The sequence below is a fragment of the Tachypleus tridentatus genome, chromosome 11, assembly GCF_004210375.1.
Source record: "Tachypleus tridentatus isolate NWPU-2018 chromosome 11, ASM421037v1, whole genome shotgun sequence".
NCBI lineage: Eukaryota > Metazoa > Arthropoda > Merostomata > Xiphosura > Limulidae > Tachypleus > Tachypleus tridentatus.
Window position 1 is genome coordinate 22,700,139 of NC_134835.1, and position 10,634 is coordinate 22,710,772.

Sequence of the window (10,634 nt, forward strand, 5' to 3'; positions counted from 1 at the left end):
TGACTGAACAAAAGGTAAAATTTATGGAGTACGTCACTAAGTTCATTGACGGTTAAACCAAAACGTCATCACTGGTCTCAAAAGTAAACTGGTTTAACGAGACAAGGTCTCCCTTTATACGGTAATAAATATTGTTTGCTCAAAAGCTTCCATTATTAAACAGAAGTTTGAGTCATTTTCCGAAAGGCTGTTTAATTCATACACTGGTAGCATAAGAAAAATTACAAAGATACACCGAGTTACTGAGATATAAAAATGGAGTATGTTGTTCGTTCTATACCTGAATGACAACATTTAAATATATACTGATTTTTAATGTATTAAAAGCCAAATAACTCATAAGAGCTTCATCAGATTGGCTTATTAATAATATATATTTCTTATGTGGTAAGGATAAAGACCAACAGCTAAATATTCTTTGAATCACACAACTAAAATATTTTCTGGGCAAAACAAGAATTATTTTTAACATCGTATTACCAAACCTAATCTAAGCAAACAGTCTACTCAACTTTGTCTAAAACAAAACAAGATAATGGAACACAGAATGAACCAGAGAAAGATAATAATTTGTAATATATGATGTATATGGGATTAATTATAGTTTACAAATAAGATATTAAGTCAGTTTGTGTATGTTTTCCTAAACACTTCTGAAACAAACGCACGCGTGACCTTGTGTTGAGGTGCACAGATCTCAGTCTGAGATTGACACGATCCAATTCCTATCACCGAAAATGCTCGCCCTATCAGCTACAGGGAAGTTATAATGCGTGGGTCAATCCTACTGTTCGTTGGTAAAATAGCACTGTATCAGATGTTACATTTGTATTTCATAGACGAGACAAGTATAGAGAATGCTACGAAACATTGCACTATTTATGAATAACCAACTGCTGAAGAAAGCATGCCTGTATGTGCTGCTGGGGAGGGGTCTTTCTATCTTTCCATATAATCATCTGGTTTTGAATAATATACCATAACCTGTAAAAATTCTGTAACGTGTGCGTCCTCCAACAGAGTGCACTACTGTCTACTGCATCTACACTCTGGCATTATAGTCGTTTAGGTGCACCAATCTTTGACCTCATGATTATCCCATTAGGAGTTACTGCGACACAAAGGTGGTCTGAGAGATGAATTTTCATCAACAATAGTTGTCCAGCAACTTATGATACTCTATAATCATCACATTGGAGGCTATTGCGACATTAATGTGATCTGTGAATGTCATGTTTTACATATATGTATGAGCTAGATTCTTTGTAGTAAATGTCTGTGACTTTTAGTGATAAATTTTAATAATAAGGAAATGGCACACAGTCCACTTTTTTTAAAATAGCACACTAAACAAAGTCAAACGTACATAAAATGTTGGTTAAATCCAGAGCTTTATATAATCCCCTTTTGCGTCATATTACACACAGGCTAGATCAGTTACTTTACAGTAAAACTGACAAGATTAATTATTCCCTCCATGCTTTGTTGTTACGTTACAAAGTGTGATAATTTCATTTTAAAACAACCACTGTAACTGTTGGTTACCACATTGCTGTGAAAATTGTCCCTTTTCTGTTAAAGTCCACACAGGATGGTTTAGTTCCTTTAGAACACTATTAATAAGACGAATTATTCTTCTCTACTCAGTTATTACAATACAGTTTGTGATAATTTTACTTTAAAATCGCCAATATATGCTCTCTATGGCTAAATTCACAATCATGTAATCTACATCTATTTATCTCTATCTCTGTCTCGAACTAAATTATCAACGCGTATATAGACTCTAACAAAAGCCTAGAATGCTTCACATACTACGAAATATTGTGATCTAGTAGAACTCATTTGAAACAACGAAAAACTTACAAAGTACTAGCAATATGACGCAATAATACAACAATTATCAATTCATAAGTAGTGAACTAAACAACGTATGATTCGTAAATAGTTATGGAAACAAACCTGCGATAAACTATCCCTTCTATAAGTAACTAAGTTTAACACTAAAACTACATAAACTACTACAATTACAACTTTCGCATTAAAGTTAAACGGAACATTCGTGTATATATACAACAGAGAGATATGTTTCATGACATATAGTTGTGTAGCAATTTTGACACTCTGTGATCATCAAATTTAGATATACTGCGACAATTAACCCTGAAAGATCTTATAATATTGCTGCACAGATGTTGGTGTACCATAAATTTGAAAAACTGGCCAGGTAGTTAGGTCGCTCGATTAGCAATCTGAGGGTCACAAATTTGAATCCTTGTCCACCAAACATGCTCGTTCTTTCAGCCGTGTGGGCGTTTCAATACCACTGTTTGTTGCTGAAAGAGTAGCCCAAGAGTTGGCGGGGGGGTGATGACTAGCTGCCTTCCCTTTAGTTTTGCGTTGCTATATTAGAGACGGCTAGCGCAGATAGCCCTCGTGTAGCTTTGCGCGAAATTAAAAACAAACAAAAGATACGAGCTAAGCCTCGTCATCAAAGCCCTTGTTTGTGTTTTCTTATATTAAAGCCACATCGGGCTATCTGCTGAGTCTACCGAGGGAATCGAACCTCTGATTTTAGTGTTGTAAATTCATTGACTTATCACTGTAACCGGGGGGGGACTCTTGATCTCCAAACTGTTACACAAAATCTTGTGGAAAGACAAGCTATTAAAACATGTATAATAATTCAAGGAAGAACTGTCTCCAAGTTGTAACGAAAACCAGAAACGACTGGTAAGTTCCGTTGTTTTAAGATACTTTGACTCCGGTTTGAAATTTAATATGATAGATTTTTTATTGTTGGTCCCTTTGTACAAAAAATATATTAAGTGAGACTTTTAAGATTTTGCATTTGTTACAAGAGAACTAATTGCAAATAGCATTTAAAATTATTGTATCAAAACTTGGTATTGTACCAAAATCTGGTAAATATATTTATTAATTTATATATCAAATGTTTAGACTAAACGCATTTTTTTTCTTGAAGAAAAAATAATACAGTTTAAGTTCCAACATAGTTAATATTTCAAAAATACTGTAGATCTGACATTCTTTACGTTGTACATGTAACACTGTACAACTCACCTGGTAAATTTCACAAACTTAGTGACAAGTAACATGAAGGTTTCTTATGATTGGTGGAATTTCACGAACTCAGTGACAAATATTATGAAGGCTCCTTATGATTGGTGGAATTTCACGAACTTAGTGACAAGTAATATGAAGATCCCCTATGATTGGTGGAAATTCACGAACTCAGTGACAACTAACCAATGGATCGAGTTTCATACTTTAAATATCTTTGTTTTCCGAATATGTGTGTTTTCTTATAGCAAAGCCACACCGGGTTATCTGCTAAGCCCACCGAGGAGAATCGAACCCCTGATTTTAACGTTGCAAATCCGAAGACATACCGCTGTACTAGCGGGGGGGGGCGTTTTCCGAATAACACAACAAATAAACATGTATACGTTCAGTATGTTACAAATAACGTTTTGTGTGTGTTTTTTTCTTTTTCATTTAAAACCAGAAGGTGTTAATGAAAGAGCTTTCTGTCTACATATATCCAAATATGTATACAAGATATTTCATGGTTTGGTTTGTTTTGAATTTCACGCAAAGCTACTCGAGGGCTGTCTGCGCTAGCCGTCCATAATTTAGCAGTATAAGACTAGAGGGAAGGCAGCTAGTCATCACCGCCAGCTCTTGGGCTACCCTTTTACCGACGAGCTAGGCTCGTGCTAACAGTAGGTTAACTCTGAATGAGTTTAATGATACTGTTGTAATTCTCACACGTCCTATAGACGTGTTTAGTTAATGACATCATTTGTCTTTGTAAGACTGGTCAAGGGATCATGGAAGTTTCTCCAACAGTAAACCACCTCCTTATTGATCGTTCACGACAAAACAACAAATATTAAAAGTGGGAGAATTTGTGAACAAATATCGTTCCGTTATTTTCAAGTTCTTTTACGATGAATGAATGGTCGGAGAGGCAGGTAGAATTATATCTTATCACCCCAGAAGGAGTGGTCCAGTGATGAACGAGACACACAGAAAACTCTCTATGTATAATAAACGAATATCCACGAACCTCCTAAACAAACTGCTTTGAAAAATGTTTGTATATTATTACGTTATTAGCGTGTTGTGATTACTTTGGATATCTAATTTCGGTTATCTTCTTTTAGTACACCCTCTTGTGGATAATCTTCTAAACAAACAAGGAAAATAAATTACCCTTACGTACGTTTGATAACTACTTATTTGAATAAAAAATATAAATCCATGATGATTGGGTGAGTAGTGTTAGAATAATGTGATTATAAACCCGACATTTAGAATTTTACGATTTTACACAACTCAGTGTTTAGAAATAGTTAAACTATAACGTTACAAAGAGACTAAAATGGCATGATGGTTTGAATATTTCACTCACGATCTACAAGTCTCGGGTTCGAACCTTGTTATCAAACGTAATTGCCTTTTCAGCCTTGAGGGCGTTGTAATAGTATCTTCATTTCTACTTAAATGTTGGTAAAAGTAGCCTAAGAGTTGACGGTAGGTGTTGATGAATACTTGCCTGTACATAGAGCCCTTTAATGCATCAATGAATTTGAGTTCCATTGAACAAAGTCTTGCTCTTACAATCAAGTTCGGACAGCACGAGCTGTAATATTGTCGTCTGGAAGAGTCTTTGTTCATCAAGACGGAAACTCAGGATTGTGATGATTGGTAACAACGTATAAAATGAATATGATGTTATTCATCCTTCTAAAGACATTGAAAGGCTCAACCCTAGCCCTGAAAATGTTTCCTACACAATTACGCCACCTCCAGCAGTTTCATGACAGCAAGACACAACACGATAAAGCTCATTGTGTGGCTTGCTCCTTGTTTTAGTCCACAGAAAAGATAGAAACGTACTCTTTGGACCACATCACTTGGATTTAGTCTTCCATCAACAATATTGTTTAAGCACATCTTTACATGGTTGTTTTGTAATAGTTTCTAGATTGCAAATTACTGACTACTGTGAAACTAATTGGTCAGCTGAATCACCTCCTGAAAGATTTTGCACTTTTAAATAGTTTCCAGTCGTCTTCTTCTATAGGTAGTTTCCAAAAGTTTGCTCACACAAATTTATATAGTGATAAAAGCAATTTCTTTTCGATCAGTACTGTTATTGACACGTATTTGACAAGTTTATCAAAGTAACAGCCTTGATCACAACGTTCCACATTGACGTGCATCTAACATCACGCCCCTTTGAAAGTAAACAATGATCCTTGCTCTAATCATTTGTCTTAAAGCAAAACTGTTTTATAAGTACGTCTCTGTATTTGTAAGTTTCACATAATCACCAGACATGACACTTGGACAAATTTTTTTTGGAACTCATAATTAAAGATCTGTTTGGCGTATATTGTTGTTAAACTGAAATAATAAAAGAGCCAATCAGCGTATGTTGTTGTTAAACTGAAATAATAAAAGAGCCAATCAGCGTATGTTGTTGTTAAACTGAAATAATAAAAGAGCAATCAGCGTATATTGTTGTTAAACTGAAATAATAAAAGAGCCAATCAGCGTATGTTGTTGTTAAACTGAAATAATAAAAGAGCCAATCAGCGTATGTTGTTGTTAAACTGAAATAATCCAATCAGCGTGTTGTTGTTAAGACGTCTTTCTCTGCAGTAATTAAAATTCAAGAAACAACTTTATTGTTATTAAGAGAGGTAGAGCAGGCTTTGAGTGGAAATAAGTTAGGAGATGAAATATTACACATTCAATCCATTTGCCCTTTTAACGTATCGTACCATACGTCAGAATTTTCGATATTTCGGGTGTCAATAACATGTCCAATTTCAGGAAGGCCTAGCATGGATTGGTGGTTAGGTTGCTCGAGTTGCATTCTGTGGATCGCGTGTCCGAATCCGGTCGCCGATCGAACATATTCGTCCTTCCAGTCGCGGGAACATTATAATTATACGGTCAATCCCAATAGTCGTTGATAAAAAAGTAGCCCAAGGACTGGCAGTGGGTGTTGTTCAGTAGGTGCCTTCTATCTAGTGCATCAGTGCTAAATTAGGGACGGCTGACACAGATAGCCCTAGAGTAGCTATATAACACCCTGTAAACCTGTGTTGTTTAATCTGATTACTATAAAGATATTGATGGTTCTACCAATAATAACAAAATCAAAAATAGTATTCCTTAAAATCTAAACACTGATGAACTTATTAAATCGATACGGTCTCTTACTAGAAAGTTTTATTTATTTTTTTTTATTTCCAGTTAAGCGCAAAACTACACAGGAGGCTATCGGAGCTGCGCCCATCACGGGTATCGAAACCGGGTTTTTAGCGTTATAATCTGCCATACTCCTCGTGGGAGACAGGATGTTCGAAAACTAATAATAGGGAATATTAAGACGTGTATATCATAACTACTGCGTTAATAAAGATACATTTACTGTAATTTAATTCTTACCTAAACGAGTTTATTTTTAAATGCAAACGTTGGCCTTGCACGACATACGATAATAAATGTTAATAATTATTTTCTAACTCGATTTATTTCCTTGCTATGTCATTAAAAATGATAATTAACAGGTTTACACGTTTCTTATCCCTTATAAGTGTGCCATACCTTTAGTTTATCTGCTCGTTTTACACGTAAAGCCACGGGGCAAGTCAGTGATAAGTTTGTTAACTTACAATGCAATCATTCGGGATTCGATTCCCAGCAGTATACTAAGCCTAAATAGACCCGTATGTAGTTTGTGCACTAAAAAAAACAAAATCAAACACGTTAAATTTTTTTCTGTGACAGATATGTTTCATAGTTGCATTCGAAACTATTATACCATGTGTTATACTTATGTTATACCTTCTTCAAGTTTTAATGAGGATATAAATACTTTTTTAAAACAAATATCTGTACATAAATGAGACCAAATGAAAAAAAAATTACATGAACTCTTAAGTTTTGTCGTGTTTATGAAGTAAGATGTTTATAATGGTGAAAATTCCACTGTAACACCTTGAATGTGTCATGATTATTATATATTAGATATTTATTCCACTATTTAGGTATAAACATTCAAAAATATAAATATAGAAGTTTGGAAAAATATTATAAACCAGTAACAAATTATATAGTGTTTAATACTCTACGTTAAAATAGTTTTTATGTGCAGATCAAGAGATCACGTAATCATCACAGCCGATAAAATTCGTTGTACAACGACATTGTTTGGTGTTATGAAAGTAATATGAATATGGTGCTACCAAAATTGATATTTTGGAGAAAGGTGTGCAGTAGTCCTTCCCGACGCAAAATATCCATACACTTAGATAATAAAGATAACGTTAGATGAGGAATTTAATATATCAAAAAAAAATTTCCTCAGCATAATACAATTGGAAAAGAAAGCAAGAAGGATGATCCTGGGGCACCAGGACCATCCACAAAGAGAACTTCAGCAAGTAATATCCAAACTGTAGCCAGCAAAGTGCAGTCTTGTAACATAAAGGTCAGTGGTAAAAGTCATCCACGTGTCTCAATCAGTGGTACACAACACGACCGAGAAGAATGCGCATCTACAAAAGCGACACAAGTACGTGCATACAAGTTGCTACCATGATGTACCAGTCAAGTCGCTAAGCCTAGTCTATGGATTTCTGTACCGTTGGACTGTTGAATGAAAGAGCTGGAAAACATCGAACTCGTATAATAGATGGTGATGGAAAACATAAAGGGTGATGTTTTGTGTTTTGACGTTTAGCCCTACGTCGGAGCTACAGAGCTATTGTTAAGATGAACGATCGTCAGATAGAATATGAACGGAGGTAATGACTTGGACTTTAGTGATCCAGTGGGTTTCCAAAACGGATTCATTATAACGAACTCAGTGCCTTTACTATCAAGATTGAAGTATGTGATAAGGCTGTTTTGTTAAAATTATTGTAAGTTAAACAATTAACCTCTTAAAACCAAGGGATATTTTCAAGTCTGAAGACGTTTATTATTGTAGTGTACACAATAAATATTTACAATTACACGTATTTTGAATTTTAAACATTGTTATTATTCTAATCAACAATAGATATTGAAAACGTGAAGATGTTTCACTTTGAAACACTTTAGATGGAGATATGGTAATTTGGAGACACTTTGATGTTTAAATAACGTTAATTTGGCAAACCAATGTTATTGTAACGAGCAATAATTGAAGTAACAATCTTTTGTTCACAGTACATATCATTAAGTTATCAAAAATATTATTATAAACTGTGGAAGCTCGGTAGACTTTACTTGTCAAAGGCAAGCACCGGGGAAGAGACGAATGAAGCTCGATTCGAGGGACGACCTAAATGTAACAAATCAAAGGAAACCAATCAAAAAACAACTTCATTTCGACATGCAGCCAGAGCTGATTAAATCGATAAAATCTCATTTATTTTGGTCATCTTTTTGTTACGGTCAACACGAAGATAAACTAAGATAATTCATAATCAACAACTCACTCTCATTTCCCTTGGAAATTACCTCAGTTCAAACAATCCGGAGATAATTGGGTTTCTTTGTTGTTGTTTGATCCAGGTAATGTGTTTAACGCTTCAGTTTGCATTACGCTACTCAATTTCTCTGTTTCTTGTTCTTGTTTACGGATTCAAATCGAACAAATCAGTTACAACAAAATAAAAATGAAACTCATTCTTCCAGAACAGAGGAACCGTTGTAATCACTAAAGATGGCGAAGTTTCAATTTCTCTGTTTCTTGTTCTTGTTTACGGATTCAAATCGAACAAATTGGTTACAACAAAATAAAAATGAAACTCGTTCTTCCAGAACAGAGGAACCGTTGTAATCACTAAAGATGGCGAAGTTTCAATTTCTCTGTTTCTTGTTCTTGTTTACGGATTCAAATCGGTTACAACAAAATAAAAATGAAACTCATTCTTCCAGAACAGAGGAACCGTTGTAATCACTAAAGATGGCGAAGTTTCAATTTCTCTGTTTCTTGTTCTTGTTTACGGATTCAAATCGAACAAATTGGTTACAACAAAATAAAAATGAAACTCGTTCTTCCAGAACAGAGGAACCGTTGTAATCACTAAAGATGGCGAAGTTTTTAGTCCTAAGAACCATCTGTGAGAAGGAACAAACCTAGTTTTATTTACTGCTAGATCAATCAGTAGGATTCAAATTATTTTGTGTTATATCTTCTTTAATTAAAGGTAATTACTGACTGTCATTAACGTGATTAAAATCAACCTTTAATTTATTCTAAATATTATTAAATGCTGATCTTCAATAATGTTTTTGTCCAATTGCCGAAGACATTGTTTCAGGATCTCCATGGCAGATTTAAATCGTGAGGCTAGAAACTGAAAATTGAAATAAAGAACATTTATATTTCCCTCTGATTTGAAAGGTTCTTGAGTAATTGACGAAATAACCTAAAGCTTTACTGTTTGCGAAAATCATTGCTTCATTTAGAGTTATTTAACCGTACAAAGTCCACTAAATATTCTTGCAGTATCGTACATATATTATTTTATTTTCAAATTTCTAGACATTCTAAATGTACATATTCACCAATTCCGTATTTTTTTCTTCACAGATTAACGGCCATAATATAATCAAATCTTTGACGACCCTTGTTGCTGTTGCTAGCTTTAACGTAGCAACACAATCTTGATTGGATTAACTGTACATTTAACAAAGAAACCGAAACTGAAAACATTATACGTACCGTAAGAACAACAATGACAAGAGAATAACCGCTGTTCGCCAGGTAAGACATCTGATAGTTTAACTTCTCAGGTCCACTCTTGTGTTTTTGAATTGTTTAAAATTTTCATAGGTGTACAACTTAAATCGAATGACTCTCGTCGGATATTAAGAGTCTAATAGAAGGTGAAAGATACTATATATACACACACACTGCAATGTTTTCTTGTACAGGCCTAATATCACAAGCAGTGCATTTTCCGTTTGAACTTTACGAAATTTCAATTTTTAAGACTCATATCTGTAAGTAGTATTCTGTCATTCGACGATGTAATTACAAACTTACAGACTTCGCTTTACAGATTTCTGTGTTCACGTAATTACGGCAAAACAGTAACTAGGAAAAAAGGAACAGATTTTCACAGTTTGATTCGAAATATTATTTAGGTTTATCGCTGACAGCAATATACTATGTGCAGTTGAGATGCAAAGATATATTGTTGTACATACGGCTCACAGATACGCTAACCGTGTACTGGAACCTGTTTCATAGACTACTCTTTTTAGGTTAGCAATGCGCATGCGTGACAAACTGTCACTGATAAAACTTCATTGCATCTATTCGTCCGAGATCGATGTAAATTCTCCAGAATTTTAAAGATAGGAGACGGGTTTTGGAGAGTAGACGGATGTTGGGAATGTTAGCCGTCAGATGTCGCAAATGAAACTAAAACACAAACATGTGACAAAATAATTAACTTTTGATCACGGTTGTCATGGAAATAAAGGAAGAACTCTTAGATGTTTGCTATATAAACATAATATATATGGGGAAGGACAACGGACATTAACAAACTTATTGTTGTTGCTAACTTAGAAGAAAATTGTAGCTCAGC

The 10,634-nt window shown here is 34.5% G+C and overlaps 1 protein-coding gene across 1 annotated transcript in view; it reads right to left on the reverse strand.

Annotated features, from left to right (window-relative positions):
- LOC143231314 (ADAMTS-like protein 3) overlaps positions 1-10,245 on the reverse strand; it is a 60,512-nt gene extending 50,267 nt beyond the window's left edge. Inside the window, exon 1 of the mRNA XM_076465864.1 lies at positions 9,761-10,245. Within this exon, the coding sequence (XP_076321979.1) occupies positions 9,761-9,811 (51 nt within the window). The 5' untranslated portion in view covers positions 9,812-10,245. The remainder of the gene's footprint in view (positions 1-9,760) is intronic.
- Positions 10,246-10,634: the final 389 nt, after the last annotated feature.